General features: G+C 48.2%; 1 protein-coding gene across 1 annotated transcript in view; it reads left to right on the plus strand.

Annotated features, from left to right (window-relative positions):
* The window catches only part of LOC105523728 (protein HIRA), a 102402-nt gene that overhangs the window by 55837 nt on the left and 18994 nt on the right, over nucleotides 1-27571 (plus strand). Inside the window, exons 15-24 of the mRNA XM_011958685.1 lie at nucleotides 571-732; nucleotides 14538-14742; nucleotides 15128-15232; nucleotides 16972-17120; nucleotides 19447-19608; nucleotides 20205-20263; nucleotides 20628-20733; nucleotides 22358-22480; nucleotides 22955-23118; nucleotides 25068-25156. Coding sequence (XP_011814075.1) covers nucleotides 571-732; nucleotides 14538-14742; nucleotides 15128-15232; nucleotides 16972-17120; nucleotides 19447-19608; nucleotides 20205-20263; nucleotides 20628-20733; nucleotides 22358-22480; nucleotides 22955-23118; nucleotides 25068-25156 — 1324 coding nt within the window. The remainder of the gene's footprint in view (nucleotides 1-570; nucleotides 733-14537; nucleotides 14743-15127; nucleotides 15233-16971; nucleotides 17121-19446; nucleotides 19609-20204; nucleotides 20264-20627; nucleotides 20734-22357; nucleotides 22481-22954; nucleotides 23119-25067; nucleotides 25157-27571) is intronic.

Below are 27571 nucleotides of genomic sequence, written 5' to 3' on the forward strand. Positions count from 1 at the left end.
TCCTTTCTCTGTGGAATAGAAGACGAAAGCTGTGCGATGAGCACTTGAAGCATAATGCCAAGAATGTGACACTGTCACAGGGAGATATGGGAGGGGCCACACAGGATGGAGGATGCCTGACTAAGGGTAAAGACCAGGAGCAGACCATGGCTTCAGCACCCCAGGTGCAGGCTTATCTCATGAGACTCATTGTTGAAGTGGGAAAGGTGAGCGGTTGGAGTGGTTTGGGGTAGAGGTGCTGTATTTAAGTTTTGGAGATAGGGCAGTATGACTAGAGAAAAGGGCTGCAAGAACCATGTTTTAGGCCTCATGCTTCACGCAAAAACTCTCAGAACAGTGCAAAGGGGGGAAATGTGAATGCATTTGCTCACAATCTTCTAGGTGTCCATAATTTTAACACACGAAAATTTTAAAGAAATGGGAGTAGTAGATTGTATCTTGAAATTTTTTGTGTTTATGGAAGTTTGATGTTTGTGCCTTTTTTAGTAGGCTCCAAATAATGCAAATACTAGACCTCCAGATCCTTTCAGGATTGCGCTTGACAGATGCCTCCCCTCTTCTTCACCCCAGTATGAATGCTACCTCTACTCCTGCTGCATTGTCACCTTCTGTGTTAACGACCCCGTCCAAGATCGAACCCATGAAAGCATTTGACTCCCGGTTCACAGAGCGGTCCAAAGCCACGCCAGGTGCTCCTGCCCTGACCAGCGTGACTCCAACAGCCGTGGAAAGGTAGGTGGTAGCTGCAGGACCCTGAAGGACCAGGGAGGGTGCAGGCATGGGTCAATAGCACAGTGGCAGTGTTTCCACCAAGCAACATGCCTTCCTGTTGGGGAAAAGACTCTAGCTGCTCAATACATGGGAGCAAGACTGCAGAGCCCTTAGTGAGCCACCAGGAGAAAGAGGTGGCTCCTTCAAGTGGGAAGGTGGCTGGAAGGAGCTGTGGGGAGGACACAGCAAAAGAACCACACGGGCAAAGGCACAAGGATTGGTCAGTGCAGAGGCTAGACTGAGAATAATGGTGTTTGGATGGAGCCCAGAGTTTGCTCAGAAGAGAGTGTGAGATTAGTTGGAGAGGTGAAGACTGTGATATTGATACATCATGGAAGTGACGGCCTTCCACTCAGAAACTGACCAGAGGTAGACAGCTGCAATAAAAATGATGTAGGTAAGGTCTTTATCAGATTGGCTTCTGAGCTTTTGTGGACACTATGCTGCTTGTCCATTCTCTGGGTCTCCCCTCAAACACAGCTGTGACATCATGCAGGCTGTAGTTCTTTATTTCTTGGAGTTTTGCAGTAGTGCATCCTCCTGAGGTGGCCAGAGCTAATGTCTGCAGCCTCTGCCATTGGCCCTAAAGTTCTCTGCCTCTTGAAAGGGCCCCTCTCTCCAAGCCTGACTCGACAAAGAGCTAAGTTCACATCCCAATGAGTCAGAGCCTAGGAGAGGAGAGGTAGCTGTGGGCTGGGCTTTGGTGGCTTAAGAGCTGTCCCTTAAGAGTTGCACCCCACTGCGAGGTTTATAGGGCTCAGCAGCCCTGGGCAGACACAACCTAGCCTGTGCCACCATCAGCCAAGTACAAGGACACTAGTCAGAAACCTGTAGTAGCCACACAGCCAGCAGTTGTCCAATAAAAGGAGCATTTGTATGTGACCTGTCCTTGCAGTAGATGGTGATTTGGAGCTAAAGCCACAGCATGCTATCTCTGGGGCTTTGCTTATGAAAAGTCCTGTCCAAAACTGCGTGTCTGGACAGGATTTATTTTCCTTGGAAAACAGTTCCTGGAAGCTAGCATGGGAGGACCCTTTCTGCAAGTTTGATGCTGTATCTGTAAACTTGGTGTGGAATCTTCTAGTCTACTCTGTAATCTCATCATGCTTGTTTCATAATTAACTCAATGCAGGCCACGTGCAGTAGCTCATGCCTGTAAACCCAATGCTTTGGGAGGCCAAGACAGGAGGATTGCTTGAGGCCAGGAGTTTGAGATCAGCCTGGGCAACATAGTGAGACCCCCATCTCTACCAGAAAAATTATCCAGGTGTCATGGCACGTGTCTATAGTCCTAGCTACTCTGCTCACTGCAACCTCCGCCTCCCAGGTTCAATTGATTCCCCTGCCTTAGCCTCCCAAGTAGCTGGGATTACAGGCGCCCACCACCACACCCGGCTAATTTTTGGTATTTTTAGTAGAGACAGGGTTTCACCATGTTGGCCACGGCTGGTCTTGAACTCCTGACCTCAGGTGATCCACCCGCCCAGCCTCCCAAAGTGCTGGGATTACAGGCGTGAGCCACTGCGCCTGGCTTCCCTGCTTCTAAATACTTTGAAATGCTGGATTAAATGCAACCCTTGTCCCTAAAATGAATGACTGGTTCACAAGAAAGGGCAGTCCCCAGAGCCTAAAATCTAAGAGTGAACAAAAAAGAGCAGTGAGCAGAACTGCACCATGGGTGCATGGCTAGGGGTCTTGACTGAGGAACTTGAGTTTTAATGACCGCATAGACTTGAGACAAAGCCTGGGGTCTAAGCCATTTAGGGGCTGGAATTAAGTCACCAGCATAAAGTCAAGCTGCTTAAAAAAGGACTGAGGCAGACACTAGGAAAACCTAACTGGCAGCACAAGAACTAGCAGAGAAGTTGGAATGTCGCAGCCTGTTTTTGGGTTGGGAAAACAGTCTTCCCTTGAGACTGTGTAACCACAGGCCTGCTGTCTTGTGGATTCAGGGCCAGTTTAACACTGTGTTGTCTAGAAATCACCAAGCCGAGAAATGAACACAAAGGAGATCCTGGTCTCATTGACATCCAGAGGCACTTGGCAGAAATGCGTATCCACCCTGCAGTGACATTCCCTGGGCCAGAGTGTACAGCGTTACCACTGATAAAGCACTGCTTAGATGATCATAAAATCCAAGTCACAAGAAGAAACAGCATGTCATGCGCAAATGTCAGGAGACATACTGGGAGACTTAGGTTTCTATAAACCTGTGATCACAGAATTGTCAGATGGTACTATAAAATATGCTTAAGTCTTGAAAGACATGAAAACTAAAACAAAATGTGAGGAAAGATTAATACTGTATTCTATAAACAAAAATTAACTCAAAAGGGAACGAAGAACTAAATGTGAGAGCAAAAACTATAAAACTCTTAGAAGAAATAGATAGAAATTTATGTGACCTTGGATTAGGCAACTGTTTCTTAGATATGACACCTAATGCACAAACGACTAAAGGAAAGAACTGATAAATTGGACTTCCATCAAAATTTAAAACTTTTGGCTGGACACAATGGCTCATGCTTATAATCCTAGCAATTTTAGAGCCCAGGACAGAGGCCCAGTAATTCAAGACCAGCCTGGGCAACATGGCAAGACCTCATCTCTACAAAACCATTTTAAAAATTAAAAATTTGGCCAGGCACAGTGGCTCACGCCTGTAATCCTAGCACTTTGGGAGACCAAGGTGTGTGGATCACCTGAGGTCAGGAGTTCAAGACCAGCCTGGCCAACATGGTGAAACCCCATCTCTACCAAAAATACAAAAATTAGCCAGGCATGGTGGCAGGAGCCTATAATCCCAGCTGCTCAGTAGGTCAAGACAAGAGAATTGCTTAAACTCTGGGGACAAAGGTTGCAGTGAGCAGAGATCACGCCACTTCACTCCAGCCTGGGCAAAAGAGCAAAACTCCATCTCTCAAAAAAAAAAAAAAAAAGCAAAGCTTTTGTGCTTCCAAAGGCACTATTAGAATGGAAAGACAACCTACAGAATGGGAGAAAATATTTGCAAATCACATCTAATTAAAGTTCAGAATTTAAATTATATAAAGAACTTTTACAGTTCAACAATAAAAAGACTAATAACACAGTTTTAAAATAAGCAGAAGATCTGAATATAAACTTCTGCAGAGAATATATACCAAGCACAGGCACATAAAAAGACAATCAACATCATTAGCCATCAGGGAAATAAAAGCAAAACTCCAGTGAAATACTTCATACCCATTTGGAGGTCTGTAATTAAAAGATCAGATGGTCAGATAATAAGAAGTGTTGGTCCTATAAACCTGTGATCATGGAATTGTCAGATGGCGCTATAAAATATGCTTAAGTCTTGAAGGACATGAAAGCTAAAACAAAATGTGAGGAAAGATTAATATTCTATTATGTAAACAAAAATTAACTCAAAAGGGAACCCTCATATACATGCTGGTAGGAATGTAAAGTCTTTTAGCACCTTTGGAAAACAGTCTGGAAGTTCCTTAAATGGTGAAATACAGAGTTATCATCTGACCTAGCAGTTCCCACACCTAGATACATACCTAAGAGAATTCTTAGGTAAACATATATCCATGCAATAACTCACAGATGAATGTTCACATCCGTACATAATAACCAAAAAGGGGAAACAGCCCAAAGGTCCATCAGCTGATGAGTAGATAAACAAAATATGGTCTACCCATACAACAGAATATTATTCAGCAATAAATAGGAAGGGGATGCTTACATGTGCTACAATAACGATAAACCTTAAAGACATGCTAAGAGAAAGAAGCCAGTCACAAAGGATCATAGGTTGTATGATTTCATTGATATGAAATGTCCAGAATGGAAAATCCATAAAGAAAGTAGAGTAACAGTGGTTGCCAGGGCCTGGGGGAGGGAGGATAAGGAGTGATTACCAATGGGTACAGAGTTTATTTTCGGAATTATGAAAATGCTCTGGCATTAGACAGTGGTGATGGTTGCATAACCTTATGAATATACTAAAAGCTGGTGATTCTATACTTTAAAGTGGCGAAGTTTATGATATATGTATTATATCTCAATAAAAATTAATAATACACCATCAAAAAAGACCAGATTTGGAAATGAACCAAAAAAATTACTTTTAGAAAAGAAAAATAATAATCATTGCAGTTTAAAAGTCAACAAGCATTTCAGAGAGCAGATCAGAGCCAGATGAAAAGAACATTCAGTCTACAAAATTGGCCAGAGTGCAACAGAGGTGAGGAGGTGGAACTGAAGACAGGGCAATGGAGAGGAGTCCCCCCAAGAGGATGTGCTGCGGGGCAGTTGTCAAGAGGGAATTAAGAGGCTTCCCAGAAGGTGAAGAAACCTCAGATTTTGAAATGGAGCAAGTTCTGAACAAAATAAATAAAACGAATTCCCCACCTGAGAGAGACTACAGTGTGCCACAGACAGAAAGTCCTGCCTATTGAGGAAGACGCTCATGTTTGCTTTGCGGCTTTCTGTGGCCCTTATCTCTCATGTAGTGCATACCCTGAATGAGAAGCCAGGAGGACAGCCCTTGGATTGGCTTCTGGAGACAAAATCTTGACTGTACATCTTGGGTCCTGGTGCCACAAAGGTTGGTCCCTCAGCAGCTGTGTCCACAGGGTCTCACAATACTGTCCAGCCATAAATATGGCTCTAGCAAGATCTATATAATAAGGGGCCGCCGTCATATTTGTCCTCAGCTTCTCACTTGAAAGTGGCAGTGAGTGAGCATTCACTTCGAGCTGAGCTTCCTGCTTTCCTGAGAGAATGAGTATAGTGAGCTTCTAGGAGCCTGGTGCTGAATTCTCAGGTTGGGTTGGATTCTAATATGAGGAAAATGAAATAAAACAAGTCCCAGTATCTTTAACAAAGGCCTTACAGAAAATGCAGATACTTTCTTGATGTGGCTGTTTTCTTGTATTGATTCTCAGTGAAAGCCAGGAGGAGCCCTTTAAAACACCCATCAGTGGAGGCCTGGTGCAGTGGCTCATACCTGTAAATCAATCCTAGCATTCTGGGAGGCCGAGGCAGGTGGATCACTTGAGTCCAGGAGTTTGAGACCAGCTTGGTCATCATGGCGAAACCCCACCTCTGCTGAAAATACAAAAATTAGCTGGGCGTGGTGGTGCGTGCCTGTAGTCCCAGCTTCTCGGGAGGCTGAGACAGGAGAATTCCTTGAACACAGGAGGCAGAGGTTGCAGTGAGCAGAAATCACTCCACTGCAGCCTGGGCAACAGAGTGAGAGCCTGTCTCAAAACCAGAACAAAAACAAAACAGGCCAGGCACCGTGGCTCACGCCTGTAATTTGGGAGGCCGAGGTGGGCAGATCACCTGAGCTCAGGAGTTGGAGACCAGCCTGGTCAACATGGTGAAACCCCGTCTCTACTATAAAAATACAAAAATTAGCAGAGTGTGGTGGCGAGAGGCTGAGGCAGGAGAATCGCTTGAACCCAGGAGGCACAGATTGCAGTGAGCCGAGATTGTGCCATTGCACTTCAGCCTGAGCGAGACTTGTCTCAAAAAACAAAATGAAACAAAAAACACCCATCAGTGGAGATTTTCTTTGTTTGTTTGTTTTTTGAGACAGAGTCTCGCTCTGTCACCCAGGCTGGAGTGCAGTGGCATGGTCTCTGCTCACTGCAACCTCTGTTTCCCAGGCTCAAGCAGTTCTGCCTCAGCCTCCCTAGTAGCTGGAATTACAGGCGTGTGCCATGATGCCCAGCTAATTTTTGTATTTTTAGTACAGACGGGATTTCACCATGTTGGCCAGGCTGGTCTTGAACTCCTGACCTCAAGTGATGTGCCCACCTTGGCCTCCCAGTGTTGGGATTACAGGTGTGAGCCACTGCACCTGGCCTTCAGTGGAGATTTTCTTTGAGGCACAGTATCATGCAGTGGTTAGGGGTGGTGCACAAAGTAATACACCTTGCAGGTTAGGCCCAGGTCCCCGCTTCCTCAGAGAGGGAGCAGGGATGATCTTGAGACATACGGTGTTTTTGAGTCCTTCTCCTCTCAGGCAGAATGGACCTCCCAGGAAAACCCTCCTCATAGGAGATATCCCTTAACCTTAGGCCTGTAAAGCCGTATCTTGGTCCTTGTCTCATGGTGAACAGCACATATCAGCTCCTGCTATTGTTCCTTCATTGTGCGTCACAGTAGTTGGGCAGTGAGACCCCTGCAGCCTGACTGGCACTTCCTAGCCAAGAGCCTCAGGTGGGTTGGGAGCCAAATGCTAACCTCCCAGGTACAGGTTAGCAACCCTGGGTGAAACTGTGGGTCTTCTGCTCCACCCTCCCCTAAGGCCAGGTGTCAGGCAGAAGCACTGGGGAACGTAGGGACCTGAGGTAAGTGACTACAGGGCAAGTAGTCCTGAGCAGACAGAACCTAGGATGGAGCCCATTTGTAAGCGGGGCAGCCCTGGCCAGCTGTGCTCTTGCTTCACAGATGCCTAGACCCACTGGGCAGATGCTGTAGATCAATTTACCTGGCACTCCCAGGGATATTGTAACAACTGGTACAAGCCCACATGCAGGCTGGGGAGGTGCAGTTCCCAGTGGGCCACTGGCCCCAGGGTCCCTGAATGGGGCATCTGCCAGAGGCAGGAGGTGGGGAGACTCCTAAGGGCTCTCAGGGGTCCCAACTAGAGAGGGTGGAGCAGCTGGAGCTCGGCAGCACCAAGCAAGTGAATGTTATGGGCCAGTGCTGCGGTGAGCTCAGGAAGCCACCGCACACCTTGGAAACAGGTGGTAGTAGGACGTTGCTGTGACATTCTTGTTGTATTTTACAAAATGATAGTTATATAAAAGTCTGACTTTTTTCCGTGTTTCACAATAGGATTCTTCCATTTTAATACACGAAACCCTTTCAGATCAGTCTGAACCAGGAAAATTCATGTTAGAAAAAATTCGAACAAGCTAATATTCTATTTCCATATTCAGAACATCTGAGAGAAAGCATTTTTGACTGTTCCAAAAGCTTATTTAACAAAAAATTTAATATGAAAATGTACATGACCTGATTTTTACAACAGAGTAAAACAAGTTCTTTGGAGAGGCAAATACCTGACATTTTTTAAAAAATAATTTTAAAAGGATTTTGAGAAGCACTGACTCAGGGCTTCCAGAATCTTAAGCTACACCCACAGGTAGATGCTTTGCCCTGTTGTAGGACATTAGAAGAAAAGGGAACAGACTCTTCAGTTTCACAGAGCAGTGTCATGGGCCTCTTGTCTTCCCAGTTTTTCACATGGATACAAATGAAAAGAATCCAGGATTCTACATGCTGGTATGTGTGTGTACCTGCCCACATTTCTGTGGCCTGGGGTGACTAGCAGGGAGAACAGCTGAAGACAGTGCAATCCAGGATTCTACACACTGGTGTGTGTATACCTGCCCACATTTCTGTGCCCCGGGGTGACTAGCAGAGAGAACAGCTGAAGACAGTGCCCAGAGGAAGGGCTAACAGCCAGAGGCTGGTTAGCAGTGGGAAGGCAGGCAGGGATGAGGGCTCTTGAATACTAGACAGGAGCATGACTCATGGTGAACTCCTTGAGGAAATAAGATCAGTGATAGCACCTGTGATCCAGGGAGTCTGTCACATTTAGAGATGTTTAACGCAGCATTATGAGAAACATTTACCCACTTCTTCAAAAGAGAGGTGTTGAGGAAGTAAGCTAGTCATTATGTTGCCTCTCTTTAATGTTTATAAGTAAAGGTGCCCCTCTGTATCCATGGGTTCCACATCTATGGATTCAACCAACTATGGATCAAAAATATTTGGGAAAAAAAAATCCACAGAGTTCCAAAAAGCAAAAACTGAATTTGCTACAAGCCAAGTACTACTATGAATCCATGCAAATAAAGTTGTTTGTAGGCATTTTACTATGTATATGTGATCTAGAGATTATTTAAAATATATAGGAGGCTGGCCGGGCTCAGTGGCTCACACCTGTAATCCCAGCACTTTGGGAAGCCAAGGCAGGCAGATCACCTGAGGTCAGGAATTTGAGACCAGCCCGGCCAACATGGCAAAACTTCGTCTCTAGTAAAAATACAAAAATTAGCGGGACGTGGTGGTGCGTGCCTGTAATCTCAGCTACTTGGGAGGCTGAGGCAGGAGAATCACTTGAACCTGGGAGGCAGTGGTTGCAGTGATCCAAGATCATACCACTGCATTCCAGCCTGAGCAACAGAGTGAGACTCCATCTCAAAAAAAAAAAAAAAAGTTACGTAGGTACATAGGAAGCTGTGCCTACATTATATGCAAATACTCAATGATTTTATATAAGGGACTTGAGCATCCTTAGATTTTTGATATCTCCTGTGGGGTCGTTGAATCAAAGTATGATTAGTATATAAATAAATACAATCAGAAATGAAAGGGGGCATCAGTACCAACCTTACAAAAAGGATTTCGATGGCATGATATTTCAATGTATGCCAATAAAGGCCAGGTGCAGTGGCTCACACCTGTAATCCCAGCACTTTGGGAGGCCGAGGCAGGTGGTTTACCTGAGGTCAGGAGTTCGAGACCAGCCTGGCCAACATGGTGAAACCCCATCTCTGTTAAAATTACAAAAAATTAGCCAGTTGTCATGGTGCACACCTGTAGTCTTAGCTACTCGGGAAGGCTGAGCCATGAGAATCCCTTGAGCCCAGGAGGCGAAGGTTGCAGTGAGCTGAGATTATGCCACTGTACTCCAGCCTGAGCGACAGAATGAGAACCTGTCTCAATATAAAAATAAATAAATCCACCTCCCGGTTTCACGCCATTCTCCTGCCTCAGCCTCCCGAGTAGCTGGGACTACAGGCGCCCACCACCACGCCCAGCTAATTTTTTATATTTTCAGTAGAGACAGGGTTTCACCATGTTATCCAGGATTGTCTCAATCTCCTGACCTCGTGATCTGCCCGCCTCGGCCTCCCAAAATGCTGGGATTACAGGTGTGAGCCACCACACCCAACCCACAAAAGGTTTTTTTTTTTAATTATTATTTAACTTATTTAAGAGATAGTGTCTTGCTATGTTGCCCAGGCTGGAGTGCAGTGTTATTCACAGGCATAGTACCACTACTTATCAACACAAGAGTTTTGACCTGCTGTTTCCAGTCTGGGCAGTTCACCTCTCCTTAGGCAACCTGGTGGTCTCTTGCTCTCAGGAGGTCACTATACTGTTGCCAAACTTAGTGTGGACACCCAATTGACATAGCGCACTATAGCTCAGAACTTCTAGACTTAAACAATCCTCCTGCCTCAGCCTCCAGGTAGCTGGAACTACAGGCAGAAATGTACCTCTTAAGTAATGAAAGTTGAAAGATGAAAATGCTCCTTGTTCATGGGCTGCAGAATGTGTGTTGTGTTAGTCAGTAGGAAAACAACATTCATCTCTGTCAGAGCTCTTGGTTGACCAAGTGCATTGCCAGTGAGCAGGAATATTTTGAAAGGAATCTTTTTTTCTAAGCAGTAGGTGTCAACATTGGGCTTAAAATATTCAGTAAACCATGCTCTACAACAGATGTGCTGTCATCTAGGCTTTCTTGTTGCATTTATAGATTTAGCATAATTCTTAAGGGCCCTAGGATTTTTGGAATAGTTAATGAGTATTGGCTTCCACTTAAAATCACCAGCTGCATTCATCCCTAATAAGATAACCAGCCTGTCTTCTGAAACTTTGAAGCCAGGCATTGGCTTCCCTTCTCTAGCTAGTAAAGTCCCAGATGACATCTTCTTCCAATAGAAGGCTGTTTTACCTACATTGACAATCTGTTGTTTAGTGTTACCACCTTCATCCATGATCTTAGCTAAATATTCTAATACCTTGCTGCAACTTGTACATTAGCACTTGCTGCTTCACCTTGCCATTTCTTTCCTTAAACCTCATGAGCCAACCTCTGCTAGCTTAGGCTATGGCTTAAGGGAGTGTTATGGGTGGTTTGATCTTCTATCCAGAGTACTAAAACGTTCTCCATATTAGCAATAAGGCTGTTTTGCTTTCTTTTCAAACGTGTTCAATGGAGTAGCACCTTTAACTTCCTTTAAGAACTTTTCCATTGCATTCACACCATGGCTAACTGGTGCAAAAGGTATAGCTTTTGGCCTGTCTCAGCTTTCAATGTGCCTTCCTCTTTAAGCTTAATCATTTTTAGGTTTTGGTTTAACACTTACTTAGAAGCCATTGTAGGGTTATAGATTGGCCTAATTTCAATATTGTTGTGTCTCAGATAATAGGGAGGCCTGGGGAGAGGAAGGGAGACAGGGGAACAACCAGTTGGTGGAGCAATCAGAACATAAATGCCATTTATTGATTAAGTTCACCATCTTACATGGGTGTGGTTCACAGTGCCCCAAAACAATTATAATACTAACATGAAAGATCACTAATGGCAGATCACCAAAACCGATACAGTAAGAATGAAAATGTTTGAAATATTGTGAGAATTGTCAAAATGTGACACAGAGACATGAAATGAGCACCAGCTGTTGGGGAAATGGCACCAATAGACTTGCTTGATGCAGGGTTGCCACAAACCTTCAACTTGTAAAAAAACGTAGTCTCTGTGAAGCACAATGAAGTCAAGCACAGTAACACAAGGTGTGCTTCTGTACTTATTCAGAATTGTTCCCCTTCATCTTTATCACTGTGTAATGTCCCTCTTTATCCTTGATAACTTTACTGGCTCTGATGCCTGCTTTGCTTATGTTATATAACTATACCAGCTTTTTTTGATTAGTGTTATGGCATGTCCTTCTCCAGTCCTTGCTTTTCTTTTTTTTTTTTTAATAGACTTTATTTGTTAGAGCAGTTTATGTTCACAGCTAAATTGAACAGGAAATACAAAGAGTTCCCATATGCCCCCCGCCCAACACACTCATAGCATCCCCCACTGTCAGCATCCCCCACCAGAATGGGGCACATCATCACCCAAAGTCCATAGTTTACATTTGGGTCTACTCTCGATGTTGTATGTTGTATGGGTTTAACCAATGTATAATGACATATATGTATCATTATCACATCTTACAGAATAGTTTTTTGGTTTCTTTTGAGACAGAGTCTCGCTCTGTTGCCCAGGCTGGAGTGTGGTGGCACAGTCACATCTCGGCTCATTGCAACCTCCGCCTCCCAGGTTCAAGCGATTCTCCTACCTCAGCCTCCCGAGTAGCTGGGATTACATGCGTGCGTCACCACACCTGGCTAATTTTTGTATTTTTAGTAGAGATGGGGTCTCACCATGTTGGCCAGGCCAGTCTCGAACTCCTGACCTCAAGTGATCTGCCCAACTTGGCCTCCCAAAGTGCAGGGATTACAGGCAAGAGCCACCACACCCAGTCAGAATAGTTTCAATGCCTTAAAAATTCTGTGCTTCATATAGATACTCCTTCCTCCCAACCCCTGGAAACCACTGATCTTTTTATTGTCTCCATAGTTTTGCCTGTTCCAGGTTATCATATAGTTAGAATCACCCCTTTTCTTGTATTTATTTATTTACTTATTTTTTACTCTTAGTGATGGAGTCTCATTATTTTGCCCAGGCTGCTCTCAAGCCCCTGGACTCAAGCGATCCTCCTGCCTCAGCCTACCAAGTAGCTAGGACTATAGGCATGAGCCACTGTGTCCATCTGTCCATCTACCATTAATCTGTCTTTGTCTTTTGTAGTTAAAATTAAATTTTTAAAAACATAAACCCATTTCTTTTTCTTTTTTTTTTTTTTTTTTTTGAGACGGAGTCTCACTTTGTCGCCAGGCTGGAGTGCAATGGTACGATCTTGGCTCACTGCAACCTCTGCCTCCTGGGTTCAAGCGATTCCCCTGCCTCAGCCTCCCGAGTAGCTGGGACTATAGGCGCACACCACCACACCCGGCTAATATTTTGTATTTTAGTAGAGACGGGGTTTCACCTTGTTGGCCAGGACTGTCTCAATCTCCTGACCTCAGATGATTCACCCGCCTTGGCCTCCCAAAGTGCTGGGATTACAGGCATGAGCCATGGCGCTCGGCCACATAAACCCATTTCTTAAAAACATTTTGCCTTTTTATCCATTTTGTCAATCTTTGTATTTAATTGCTATATTCAGAGCTTTCACATTTAAAGTTGATTGATATAGTTGTATTAATATCTGCCATGTTTTAGCATTTATTCCTTTTTTTTTTTTTTTTTCTGAGATGGAGTCTCACTGTTGTCCAGGCTGGAGTGCAATGGCACACTATCTCAGCTCACTACAACCTCTACCTCCCGGGTTCAAGTGATTCTCCTGCCTCAGCCTCCCCAGTAGCTGGGATTACGGGTACCTGCCACCATGCCCAGCTAATTTTTGTATTTTTTAGTAGAGATGGGGTTTCACCATGTTGGCCAGTCTGGTTTTGAACTCCTGACCTGAGGTGATCCACCCACCTCAGCCTCCCAACAAAGTACTGGGATTACAGACATGAGCCACATGCCTGGCCTTATTCTTTTTTTTAATCTTCACTTCTTTTTATCTTCTTTTTCTGCCTTCTCTGGTTTTAACTGAGTATTTTATATGACTCAGTTTTCTCAGCCAGGCACAGTGGCTCACGCCCGTAATCTCAGCACTTGGGGAGGCCGAGGCAGGTAGATCACCTGAGGTCAGGAGTTTGAGACCAGCCTGACCAACATGGTAAAACCCCTTCTCTACTAATAATACAAAAATTAACCAGGCGTGGTGGCACACACCTGTAATCCCAGCTACTTGGGAGGCTGAGGCAGGAGAATTACTTGATCCCGGTAGGCGGATGTTGCAGTGAGCCAAGATCACGCCATTGCATTCCAGCCGGGGCGACAAGAGTGAAAATCCATCTCCAAAAAAATAATAATAAAATAAAAATAAATTTTCTCTCCTCTCAGCATTATTAATTATGCTTTAAAAATTTTTTTTGGGCCGGGCGCAGTGGCTCAAGCCTGTAATCCCAGCACTTTGGGAGGCCGAGACGGGCGGATCACGAGGTCAGGAGATCGAGACCATCCTGGTGAACACGGTGAAACCCCGTCTCTACTAAAAAATACAAAAAAACTAGCCGGGCGAGGTGGCGGGCGCCTGTAATGCAAGCCACTTGGGAGGCTGAGGCAGGAGAATGGCGTGAACCCGGGAGGCGGAGCTTGCAGTGAGCTGAGATCCGGCCACTGCACTCCAGCCCGGGTGACAGAGCAAGACTCCGTCTCAAAAAAAAAAAAAAAATTTTTTTAGTGATTGCTCTAGAGTTTACCATAAACATTTATAACCTAACTCTACTTTCAAATAATATTATACCACTTCGTGGGTAGTAGAAAGAGTTCCCCTCTCTTCCCTTCCTTGCCCTATGACATTGGTACCACTTATTTCACTCATTGATAAACTGTAGTCATTCAAGACATGGTGGCTGTTATTTCTTTGAACAGAAAGTTGTCTCTTAGATCAGTTGGGAATAGGAAATATAAAATATTCTATTTTATGTTCGTTTTTTTTTTTCTCTAACACTCTTCCTTTCTTCGTGCAGATGTGAGTTTCTGGCCTGCATCATTTATCTTCTCTCTGAAAGACTTTTAACATTTCTTGCAAGGCAGGTCTTCTGGCAGCAGATTCCGGTGTCTCCTTGTTTATTTTTGTCTGACAAAGTCGTTATTTCTCCTTTATTTTTGAGGCATAATTTCACTGGACACAGAATTCTAGGTTGGCAAGAGGTTTGTTTAAGCACTTTAAATATTTCACTTCACTCTTTCTGGCATGAATGGTTTCTGAAGGGAAGTGTGATGTGATGTTTTTGTGCAGGTTAAAAGAGCAGAACCTTGTGAAAGAGCTGAGGCCCCGAGACCTCCTGGAGAGCAGCAGTGACAGCGATGAGAAAGTCCCTTTGGCTAAGCCTTCCTCACTGTCCAAGCGAAAACTTGAGCTTGAGGTGGAGACAGTAGAGAAGAAGAAGAAAGGGCGGCCTCGGAAGGACTCTCGTCTCATGCCTGTGTCTCTGTCTGTCCAGGTGAGGCCGATGGGCCCATTCTGCCTTCTTTAGCCCACCTTTCTACACTTAGAGCTTGAAGGCCTTGTGTGCATAGTAAGCCTCAGCTGGGTGGGGCACCTTGGGAACCAGCTAGCTTAGACATGCAGCCCCTGGAATGTAGCATGGAGGCCACGCTCTTCCTCAGACCTGACCTTGACTCACCCAGGGCCCTTGAGCAGGTTCCCTGGCATCACCTGGCTTGTCTATAAGGTGAGGATCCTTGTAGCATTCCCCTCTGCTTCCTCCCTCCCAGGGTGGAAATGCCCTGGTCGTAGGCCCAGCCTCACTTCTGGGTGACTTGCCTTTACCAAATGCTATTCCGTAGTGTTAGAGCAAGGCTCAGGAATGTTTCTGGCTCTTCCAGTCTCCAGCTGCCCTAACCGCAGAGAAGGAGGCCATGTGTCTCTCTGCACCAGCACTTGCACTGAAGCTGCCAATTCCAGGCCCCCAGAGAGCATTCACCCTCCAGGTAAGTTCTGGGACCCTGCCAGTTCTCCCTCAGGCATACCCAGAGATTCTCTGTCCCCTACCACATACAAACCCGATCTTGTCACTTCCTTGGAGACTGGTTTCCAGTGGCTCTCCATCACCTTCTAGGGGAAGTCACAGCAGATTGGGGTACGCATCAACTCTTAGCAAAATTGCCAGCCTCCACTCTCACCCACCCATGGCCTCCGTCTGGCTTTGCCCTTGGGGTCCCAGCTGCTGGGGCTGCCGTTACCACCACATGTTCTGATGCTCTTCAGGAATCCTCTCCTGACTGGAAGCCACCTCCATTTCCACACACAGCCCTGGGCAGCCTCAGGCTTGGTGTCTGTGGGACTGTGTAGTCGTGGTCTGTCTCCCAACCATCCTGCTAGCTTTGTCTTCTCAGTGTCCGGCACAGTCATCATCAGAGTTGTCTGAGCTCTTGGAATGGAAGCTTGTAAGCATGTGGTTATCCAAAACACAATTCTGGAGTAAATAATCCTTTATACCCAGAGCCCTCCTGGTCACTTGGCCCAGCACAGTATCTAGGCCTCTCCTGCCATGGTGCCGTCACACACACTGCTGCCTGTCTGCATACCCTTGTACCTCAGCTCAGGTGCCTGTCCTCGAGCAGCCTTCTTGGACCCTGTGTGCGGGTCACTTTCCACTGGCTGCACACTGCTCTGAGCCCAGGCTGGTCCTCACAGGGCACCAGAGAGCAGGCGTCAGCCCTTCCTACCATAGGTCCTTCTGGACCACAGTGCAGAGGAATGAAGTAGGGAAGCCAAAAGGTAGGGACCCACAGGGTTTGTTCTTATTGCTGGTGTGAACAGAGGCAGGGGCCCTCCTGTAGTCAGCAGCGCTCAGACGTGCTCTTGCACTCACAGGTGTTCTGACGCAAGTTCCCTCCTGGGTGCCTTGCTTCTCAGCACAGAACTCTCCCAAACTCCTCCAGCCCTTCCCCTAGGCATCTTCCCCTCCAATCACTGCTTGGAACTGTCGTTTCTGGGTCTGTGAAGGGGGCAGTCGTCCCTCGGTCCAGCTCACCCACTTGAGTGGCCGCACAAGCACAGACTGGTGGTTCTGCCTATTTTTCCATAGGGAAAATCTGTTGTTCAGCTCTCCACACACGCGTGCAGCTGAGCCCATTTGGTGCCAGACACTGAACTAGGTGCTTCTCATACATGCTGTGCCATAAACACCTCTGCCAGTTTAGTCTCATTTGAGCAGACAAGTCTCACCACCACAGGAACTGGAGAGCCCCTTTGGGGGTTTTCTAGACATTCCCTCCACGCACTGACATGATTTCTAATCTTGCCAAACACTGCCATCTTTGAAGATTCTTCAAGTAGGAGGCTAGAAACCCAAGTCTCACTCCCAGCTCAGTCCTTTGCAGTGTGCTTTTGGGCACGTTACTCCCTTGTGAGATGAAGTGGCAGGGTTGGGTGACTTTGGGGTCTTTAACCCTGGCACTGCTTCTCTTCTCTGGCTGTTCGACTACACAGATGACAGGGTAGAAACCAGCTCCCAGCATTCTCGCTGCCCTGGGGGCCACATGTTTGGCCCTCTGGGCTTCCCGCTCAGCCCCTTTGCCCCACCTGTCCTCCACCTCCTCTGTTGGCCAGCCAGTCTGCCTCTGTATCCTGCTGCTGCCTTGGGGCCCCAGGCTACAGAGCCTTGGAGCATGTCACCTGGGCTGCGGCCCTTGTCTGAGCAGGCCCGTGTGTTTACTTCATCCAGGTCAGCTCCGATCCCTCCATGTACATTGAGGTGGAGAATGAAGTGACAGTGGTGGGGGGCGTGAAGCTGAGCCGCCTGAAGTGCAACCGGGAAGGGAAGGAGTGGGAGACGGTACTCACCAGCCGGATCCTCACTGCTGCGGGCAGCTGGTAAGGGCGGGCAGGTCCTTAGCTGGCCCAGGTGACACAGGCACACATGCCATCATTCTGGGCCTGGGCCTGTCTAGGGGACGTGCATGACCCTGGGAGCGCCAGCTCCCACAGAGGCTCACACCAGGCTTCACTCCAGGCCAGGCATATGCACTTGCCATCTCAGTCCCTGCAGCACCCAGCAAGGTCAGCGTCAGTATGTCCGTGTTATAGATGGGGAAACTGAGCCCCTGAGGATTACCCAGGCCAGGCTTTGAACCTGATGGCCTGATTCCCTTGTCCAGCCAGATCCCCAAAGTCTCGAGTTCCACGCTAAGGTGTGCCTGGCTCACTTTGACCTGGGCTGGTTCCTTTTTTGGATCCCAGATTTCCATCCAAGTTGGTCAAGATGGATTTCTGACTGTCCCTGAAGTCCCCATCCCAGCCCATTCCAGATCCTGCACTGTGAGGGGCACCTTGATTCAGTGATTAGTCACCCAGTATCTTCCCCTAGGTTCCTGGAACTGTATGTGAGCCCTGTACCTGCCTGTGTTCAATATGGAAGGGGAACCAGTGTTTCTCCTCAGTTTCCTGCCTGATGTAGCGTCCCAGTCAGGACCACGTGGGAGACACTCAGCAGAGGTTTACAGACATGACCACTTAGATACAGTCATCATAATTACACCCTTAATCATCTGCCATGAGGTCCCATGTAAATGCTTTTACTTGTGTCAAAGCATGTGGCCTTACGTCTTAGACCACAATTCTTGTGGTCCCTGAGTGAGTTTGTGTTGTTAGGCCTAGGGGACCCCACTGTTTGTTCTGTTCCTCCCTCGAATTCCCCCTCTGGATGAGCCGGCTAAACTCCTGGTCCCAGGCACCTGTGTGTCAGATACTGCCACAGGCTCCCACTCTCTGTCCCTCCCCCCAAGGCAGGTGGCTTCCCCAGCTGTGGGCTAAGGGGTGTCAGCACAGCCTCTCCCACAGTGACATAGCAGCTGTGGGGCAAGCCTGCTGGACCACCTGGGACCTCCCCTTCTGCTCAGTCCTGCCCAGTTCAGGCCCAGCCTGCAGACCTGCTCCCCAGTGTTACAGCCCAGAAATGATGGCTTTCTTTGCAATGGGCTGACTTGAGGCAGGCTCTGACCACCAGAGATGGGCAGATAGAATTCAGTCACAGTACCAGCCTGGCCAGCGTAATGAAACCCCATCTGTACCAAAAACACAAAAATTAGCCAGGCGTGGTAGCATGTGCCTGTAATCCCAGCTACTCGGGAGGCTGAGGTAGGAGAATTGCTTGTACTGGGGAGGTGGAGGTTGTAGTGAGCCAAGATCACGCCACTACACTCCAGCCTGGGTGACAGACTGAGACTCTGTCTCAGAAGAAATAAGAATTCAGTCACAGCACTTCGGAGAGCTCCCTGCTGCCCGTGCTGCTTACGGTGTTCTCTGATTCATACTCTCCAAGTAAACATTTGTAAACAAAAGCATCTCACTTGCCTCTCCCTTTTTGGAGCCAGTAGCAACAGTGTCTCATTAGGAAAGCGGTTGGCAGAGCACCTTTCTTAACTGACCTCCTTGAGCCTGCTGGGGTGACTGGCTCAGCAGGATAGAAGTGACACAAAGCGGGGCTCTGGGTGGCTACTGTGGCCAGGATCTCACTATACTGGTTGCACATCTGCTACTGCTAACTGGGGTCTAAGCTCCAGCCTCACCCTGGGCCTGTGGGTGGGCCTTAGGGGGCTCTCTCTGGGAAGGCAGCAGCCTGCTTGTGCAGGGCCCTCCCAGGGGCCAGGTGGTCACTCAGAGGAGAAGCTGGACAGTGTCCAGACTGTTCTGTAAGGCACTCCTTGTTTGGGAGCGACATGCATCTCCCACGCCAGCCAGACAGCCTCTTGGACACAGGGGTGTATGCTGTCATCTCTGCACTTCTCTTAGCCTGCCTTGTTAGAGACCTTCTCAGGATTGGTCTGACTAGCTGCAGCTAGGAGACTGTCCTACGGGTACTATGTGGCCTTATCCGATAAGCAAGGCATGTTTCCTAGGTGATCATCAGAGGCATTGCTCTCCAAAGCCCCCACACCCTTTGGTCAGCATCAGCGTGAGCTTAGGAAAGCACGGGCAGCCTGTGAAAGGAGGACAGAAACCTCTTTCATCCAAGATCTCAGGGAGGCTCCAGCAGCCCCACCAGCCCCACCGTAACCCAATCCACCTTACCCTCTGACTGTACCTGCTCAGGGGAGGCTCTTGTTGGGCCCAGGCAGAGGAAAGGCCCACACATCCGGGACTACTGTCTTGGCTGCAGCACCCAGCCCCCATGACACCTGCCCCTACTCTGTCTTCTCAGTGACGTGGTGTGTGTCGCCTGTGAAAAAAGGATGCTGTCAGTGTTCTCCACCTGTGGTCGCCGTCTCCTCTCTCCCATCCTCCTGCCGTCCCCGATCTCTACTTTGCATTGCACAGGCTCCTACGTCATGGCGCTCACCGCTGCGGCCACACTGTCTGTCTGGTAAGAGGCAGGCGCAGGGTGGGGTGGGCTCCAGCCAGGGCAGGACAGGGCTGTGCAGGCCCCACCTCACTGCAGGGGCAGGGAAGGCAGTGGACAAGGCTGGCCATCAGGCCCCAGAGGAGGCCCTGAGCAGTTAGTGATATTGCTTGTATTGGGTGCCCTGGATAGGCTGAGGGCTGAGGGATGTTGTGCAATGGGGATGGAGGTGCCTGCTCGATTATCTCCTTACTGGAGCAGCTCATGCAACCAGTTGCACTGCCAGAGTTCTGTGCGGGGTTCATCAGAAATGAAGTCTTAGCTGGCAGAGTGTGGCCATGTTCCTGATGTGGCTGCTGTGACCCGGCTTCCCCCAAAGTGGTACGGGCGCTGAGGGTTCCCCGTGGCTCTGTTGCCTGGGCTGTGTGCTGCATCCTTATGCAGAGGGAGTGTAGTGGCACATGGAGAGCAGAAGCCACTAGTAGCCCAGAGTCCCTCTCACTAGGAGCAGCCAGGGTTAGGGGCGCATGCAGTAGGGACCAGGGTGTCTGAGCGGCTAAGGCACACTCTGATGTGTTTACTTGGGTTGGTGAGTAAACTGTTCCCTGTCTCCCTCCTAGGGATGTTCACAGACAGGTGGTTGTGGTGAAAGAAGAGTCTCTACACTCCATTCTGGCAGGTAATGCAGGCAGCAGGCTGCCCCTACTCCCCTGGGGGCCCAAGTTCATGTCTGATGCTGCAGAAGGGCCCCGCTCAGAGAGCCAGGCTCTGGCCTCAGCACAGAGCTCTCAGTGAGGCAGGAGGTGTGGTTACACTGCAGGAGACACACACTTTTTAGGGACATGTTTGAATGGGTCCCCAAGAGGTGACAAGAGCCTGGTGTGTGGCAAGGAGAATGGCTTGCCCTCCCTATTTGCCAAGACAGTGTTGACGCATTTGCTGCTGGGACTGTGGGAGCCTAGAGTTTAGATTTCTCCTTTGATGTGTTTGCAAACACTTGCTGATCAGAACACACCCAGAACTCATTCCCATGCTGTCCCCAGGAAGTGATATGACGGTATCACAGATCTTGCTGACGCAGCATGGAATCCCAGTAATGAACCTGTCTGATGGGAAGGCGTACTGCTTTAATCCGTCACTTTCTACATGGTAAGCAAGCTGACCCCCAGCACTGTTCCCTGGAAGAGTGTCTGTCTGCTCTAGACAGCAGAGCAAAGGGTCATGGCCTACAGGGCTGCCTAGCCCTGCTTTTCCTGAGAGTCAGGCCCTGGAGTGAAGGCTGCTCTGACTATCTGTGCATGCTTCCCTGTCCCAGCAGGACACTGCAGCCTGTGGCCTCTACCCTCAGAGCCTATATGCAGGAGCACTGTCCTCCTGCATTATTTTCAGGAGCCACTTTTTGAAAAAGCCCCAAAATTGTTATGGTTTTTGCTGTGGCCCCCTTAGCCACCATGAGCATAGGTGAGTTGGCTTTACAGGAGCCTTACCAGGACTAGTCAATTTCTGTGAGCTTAGTAAGTACTTCAGACTTCCTCAGTGAATTAGTAAGGATGCTCATCCACTTACCTAGGCATAATGGTCTGTACTTTTCCTCTGCCCACTCAGGAATTTGGAGCCCTTTTCTGTACTTGCAAAATAATTTATACACAGAGCTTTTAACCCAGACACATGAAATATGTACGTTGTGTTCCAGCCACTCCAAGTTCTTTTCTTCTGTCTATACCTTTGGTCCTTACGAACCAAAGCTTGCTACCTCCTAGCCCATTTTCTGTTAAGAACTGCCATGCAGAAGTCTACATTCACACTGATACTTCTTTCTTGAATTTGGAAAAAAAAAAAAAATTCTGGGTACGATGGCTCACACCTGTAATCCCAGCACTGTGGGAGGCTGAGAGGATTGCTTGACCCCAGGAGTTTGAGAACAGCTTGGGCAACATAGTAAGACCCTGTCTCTACCAAAAAAAAAAAAAAAAAAAAATTAAATAAGCCTGGTGCAGTGGCAGATATCTGTAGTCCCAGCTGCTTGAGAAGCTGAAGCAGGAGATCCCTTGAGCCCAGGAGGTCAAGGCTGCAGTGAGCCATAATCACACTACTGCACTCCAGCCTGGACAACAGAGTGAGACCCTGTCTCAAAGGAAAAAAAAACCTCTACTGCCTGCTCCCCCAAATTGCAAAATGTTGTCTATTATATATGATTGCTGTTTAATGGAAATAAGCTGATTATTTAAGAAGAGAAATATTGACTCTCTATAGGCATCTTTGTATTTTGGACACGTTTACAAAGACATCCAGCTGTTCTAAAAGTGTGTGAAGAGTCTTTTCTTCACAAGGATGAAAAGGGTCCAGAGTAGGTGGAAGGACTGCCAATCTGGGATATTGTAGAAATAAAGGCAGGTAGAGGCCTGGCATTACTCCCCAGCTACAGGACCCAGGCCATGTGGGCCCCTGGGCAGACCATGGCAGTATTTGAGCCGAGCATCAGAGCACACAGAGGCCTGCAGTCATCAGGAACCAACATATGGAGCTGAAGTGTTCTCAGCAAGGGCCCTATCCACAGCCTTCGCCTCATTCATTTTTCCTCGGGAACAATGATCTATCAGACCCATTACCATGAAACCTGTCAGTGATAGGCGCATGTGCGTAAGTGCAGCAGCGCTCAGCCTCTGCTGGCTTTCTGTGTCGACAGGGGCTGCTTCTCTGTGGCCTCCTTGCCAGCCTCCTCTGGTAGATCTCTTGGTTTTCCTGAGCTCTGCTCCTGCCTTTTCCTCCCCAGGAACCTGGTTTCTGACAAGCAGGACTCACTGGCTCAGTGTGCAGACTTTAGGAGCAGCCTGCCATCCCAGGACGCCATGCTGTGCTCAGGACCATTAGCCATAATCCAGGGCCGCACCTCCAAGTATGTGACCCCAGTGCCATGGCCTCTGTCCTTAGTCCTGCCCTGGGAAAGTGACTGGGTCATTGCACACACAGTCCCTACCCAGGCCTCGTATCCACCTGCCCTTCCCCTGTGCCCCAGGTGCTGGTCAGCACAGGCAGGCGGGGCAGGACAGACTAGGGGTGCTGAGGATAGTGGTCCTGCATCAGGTAATATCTTGGGGTTGGGGGCAGCAGTCACTAGCCCTGTCACTTCAGGGGCCCAGATGGCAGGTGCTGGGTGAGATACCCCAAGGGTGCCAGGAGGCACATGGCTGGGATGTGGGGATGGGCAGACAACAGATCTGGCATCTGCCAACAGACTAGCTAGTGGACGGGAGGCCTTGGCAGCCCTGGTGCCTGCCTCCTGCCAGCTCCTTGCCTGTTGCACATGGGGGCGGTTCCTGACTCTGTAGTGCCTGCTGCCTCATCATGGAAACTCTCCTGGTCTCTGCAGCTCGGGAAGGCAGGCTGCCCGGCTCTTCTCCGTGCCTCATGTGGTGCAGCAAGAGACCACCCTGGCCTACCTAGAGAACCAGGTGGCAGCAGCACTCACCCTGCAGTCCAGCCACGAGTACCGCCATTGGCTCCTCCTCTACGCACGGTACCTCGTAAACGAAGGTGAGGCTCCTGGCAGCCCTGAGCAGCTTTCTCCTTCTGGCCCTCCATCCTCCCAGGCCTGGCTTCGTCCCTGTGAAATCAGGGAAAAGGTGTGATGGCCCAGATCCCAGCCTGCTGCTCTCCCATCAACAAGGTGGGCCCAGCAGCCTCTACTTCCCAGCCTGAGCTGCAATTAAGGCAGTTCAGCAGGCACCCAGCCCCTTAATAGGCTCTGAGGCTCTGAATAGAGTGGCCCTGAGGGTGTTCCCGCAGAGGAGCAGCAAGACAGGCTGCAGGAGGGTGGAATAGATGCCTGGGTGGAAAGACATGGCCTGAAGGAGTAGATTCTGTGTTCTGGCTCCTGCCCTGCACCACACCTTGGCAGTGCTGCTCATCAGTGAGGGCATCTTGTAGCAGTGGTTCTCTTCCTCCTCCCAGCCCCTCCTGCCCTGGACAGGCTTGCCTGATGTCCTGCACTTACTGAGGCCCTCCATTCCTGGTGCTTCCTGCCAGAGCTCTCACTCTGCTGACTCCCCTGCAGAAAGCCAGGTATGCTGGAAGAGGTGGCTGCACTGTCCTCACAGTGACTCCAATAGCCTTACCAGCTTTTCCTCCCACTTGAGTGCAGCCTTCAGGGTGCGGCATGGGCAGGCCCTCCCAGAGCTCTTCCTGTGCAGCTTCCTGGCCTTTTTGCTTTATTTTTGTCATCACCCTCCCCATTTTGATTATAATTTAGAAAAAAATTCAAGTACAGAAAAGAGAGAAAATCATAATCAGACCTTCACGAATGTAATTCCCAGAACTAACATGTCATATGTGCCTCTGGCTATGTAAATATGAGTGTGTGTGTGTGTGTACATACACTTGTAAATGACAGCAAATATTACTGATCAGCTTGAAGCCTCCCCTCCCTCCCTGTAGACCACAATGATGAATTTGATGTTTACTCTTCCCACCAGGTCTATGTGGTTGCCATTATGTGTGGTCCCCAGCTTTTCTGAATACTCAGCCTTCCCAGGCCCTCATACCTCTCCTGTGGTGCTCTAGTCACATCTTCCCTGGGAGCCCCTCCTCTTACTCCACTCTGGTTTGCTTCATCCTAGGTGTTGATTGGGACTTGCTCTGATGCCCTACATCAAGTCCCTACCTCCTGTCGGCCCCGCCACCCATCTTGGGATCACTTCTGCTGCTTGCTTCTCTTTCTCCATCCTCCACATGCCTGTTCCAGTGTCCATACACCAGTTATCCATCTTCCATTCTGTCCCTTGTTTCCTTGGCTGTAAAAGGAGGAATCTAGTGTAAAAGTGGACCCCATTCACTTCCAAAATTCCTCAGATTCCAGTTTCACCTCTCTTACTCCACCCTTTTCTTTGGACGATTTAATCCATTCGCTATTGCTTTAGCTGCCCCAAGTGCTGACAAACCCCGACACTCTACCTCCAGCCTTTCTAGCAACCCTACTGGGTGATGCCCATAACCCTTGAGTTAATGGGCCTATGCCCCCTCCACTCAGTTGCCCCTCCTCAGTCATACCTTTGCCATTTCTTACCTCCTGCGAGCTGGCCTCCCCACCCTCCTGACCTCCTCTTAACATCAGTTGCCAGCCCATATTCTCAAAGACAGATCTTACCAGCCCACAATTTCCCGTATTTTCCCATCACCTTAAGGAGTTTATCACAGAATTGGCCACATCTCATTTTTCCTCTGGGCGCAACACACAGAGGAGGTACTACAGATGTTGTCAGGGGAGTGAGCAAATGAGTGAAAATCTGCGATTATGGGTCTCAGTGCCCCACACTGAGAGACATGCGGGGGTATCTTGCCTGTAGTAGGCAATAAAATACGCATGTGTTTATTCTGATTTGATAGACACAACAACATAGCATATTCTTGATTTTTATTTCTTTTTGTAATGTGTTCCTATTTCTGTTTTGTTTTTTTTGTTTGTTTGTTTGTTTTTCTATAATTAGGGTTTGAATACCGACTTCGAGAAATATGCAAGGACTTACTGGGTCCGGTTCACTACTCCACTGGAAGCCAGTGGGAGTCAACAGTAGTGGTAGGTGCTTCTTTCATTGTTGCTGCAAGAATTCTTTCTTGAAACATGAAGGTGGAGATTTTTTAAATAAGCCAAAGGGCTTTGAATTGTGTCCCGTTAGACTTCTCCAGCACCCAGCCTCAGGTCCCAGCATCAGTGAGAGGGTGACATGCCTGCCCTCCACAACCTGGCAGGAGGTGGGCCCTGGACATCAGGAGCCACAGTGTGCTCCTCCACATGCCTATGCTGAGGGAGGCTGCCTGCACGGGCTCTGGGCTTGGTTGTGAAGACAAAAGACAGAAGGTACTTCCCTGCCTTCATGGAGCTCAGTCTGGTAGGGATGCACACATAAGCAGGGAGGCAGTTAGGTCAACAAAATATTTTCAGACTAGATTCAGACTAAGAAGGAAGTAAGCAGGGTCTTCAGATGAGAGTGCCTGGGAAGGAGTGACCAGGGAAGGCCTCGCGAGAGGACACTGCAGATGAAACCCAAGGAGAAGAGTGAGATGGCCATATAGAGACCTGGAGAAAGTGTTTCCTAGTAGAAGTGAGAATAAAAGTAAAGAGTGTTTGATTTGTTTGAAGCCACTGTGGCTGGCACATAGAAGGCAAAAGGAGAGGGTGGTATGAGATGAGGCAGGAGGTGGACCACAGAGACCTTTCGAGGAGCTAGTGTTTTCTTCTTGGCAGAGTTGGCGCAGAGGTGTCATGAACTGAAATAGAAAAACAATCAGGGAGTGTCTTCTGTAACAGTCCCAGGAAGAGATGAAGGTGACTTGGATCAGTGTGGTAGCCGTGGAGAGGGGAAAGGAGACAGGTTCAAGATGTATTTTGGAGGCAGAACCAATAAGATTAGATGGGTGGTTGAATGTGGAAGGAAAGAACGTAATGAACATGTGGCACCTCCAGGTGTAGCTGCAAAAAATGGATGCCGGAACTATTGATTAAATCAGGAAAGGAACAGATTGATGGGGAACGGGAGAAGGTATGGATCTAAGAGTTAACTCACAGTTTCATTCAGTCATTGAGCAATCACTGATGGGGCACCTCCCCTGGCCAGGCGTGGTATAGGCATGGGGCAGGCAGCAGTGAATAAGGCAGACTGAGTCCCTGCATTCGTGGATCTGCTTTCTTATGGAGAGAGACAGACTAAGCAAATGAGAAGAGGTATCTGTAGTGTCTTGAGTGGTGATGGATGCCATGGAAAAAAAAAAGGGGGGCAGGGAGATACAGAATACTGGCAGGATGCTGTTTCATGTTGGGCAATTAAGAAAGGCCAAACTAAGCTTGCAGTGAGCCAAGATCGCACCACTGCACTCCAGCCTGGGCGACAGAGCGAGACTCTGTCTCAAAAATAAAGAAAAGGCCAAAGTGACAGATAAGCAGAGACCAGAAAAGGTGAGGGATGAAGCCATGCATATATTTGGGAGAAGAACATCCAGGCAGAGGGAAAGTGCAAAGGCCTGAGGTGGGATGGTAATGGAAGGGCGAAAGGAGTTGACATCAAAAAGGCTGGAGGGTCAACCCTCACAGGCCTTGGTGTGTACAGAGGCCTAATTTTTTATTCCATTTTTAAATTTGATTGTGGTGTACCTTAATTGACTAGGTACTTTGAATCCTAGGTTCAAAGTCAAATCCCCTTAGGTCTCTGAAGGCATTGTTCCATAGACTTTGCATCCAGTTTTATTGCTAAAAGATCTATTGTCAATCTAATTTCCATTGCTTTGTAAGTACTTTGGGATTCTATCTTGGTGTTTTGAAGATTCAAAAAGCTCATTCATTCTGTGGAAATAGAGAGATAAAGACCAGTGATTTTCTTCGTTTTTCCTATTTGATTATTTCTTCCCTTTCATTTTTCCTATCATCTGAGAGATGTAATATCCTCTCTTTTTAAAATCAGCTGTATCGCTGGGCGCAGTGGCTCATGCCTGTAATCCCAGCACTTTGGGAGACCACGATAGATCACCTGAGGTCAGGAGTTCAAGACCTGCCTGGCCAACATGCTGAAATCCTGTCTCTACTAAAAATATAAAAATTAGCTGGGTGTGGTGGCATACGACTGTAATCCCAGCTACTGGGGAGGCAGAGGCAGGAGAATAGTTTGAACCCGGGAGGAGGAGGCTGCAGTAAGCCAAGATTGCACTATTGCACTCCATCCTGGGAGACAGAGCAAGACTCCGTCTCAAGAAAAGGAAAAATTTAAAAAAGTAAAATCAGCTGTATCAGGCCAGGCGTGGTGGCTCATGCCTATAATCCCAGCACTTTGGGAGGCGGAGGTGGGTGGATCACCTGAGGTCAGGAGTTTGAGACCAACGCAGCCAACATGGTGAAACCCTGACTCTACTAAAAAACAAAAATTAGCTGGGCTTGGTGACATGCACCTGTAATCCCAGCTACTCAGGAGGCTGAGGCAGGAGAATTGCTTGAACCCAGGAG

Source organism: Colobus angolensis, unplaced genomic scaffold (genome assembly GCF_000951035.1).
Source record: "Colobus angolensis palliatus isolate OR3802 unplaced genomic scaffold, Cang.pa_1.0 Scaffold471, whole genome shotgun sequence".
NCBI lineage: Eukaryota > Metazoa > Chordata > Mammalia > Primates > Cercopithecidae > Colobus > Colobus angolensis.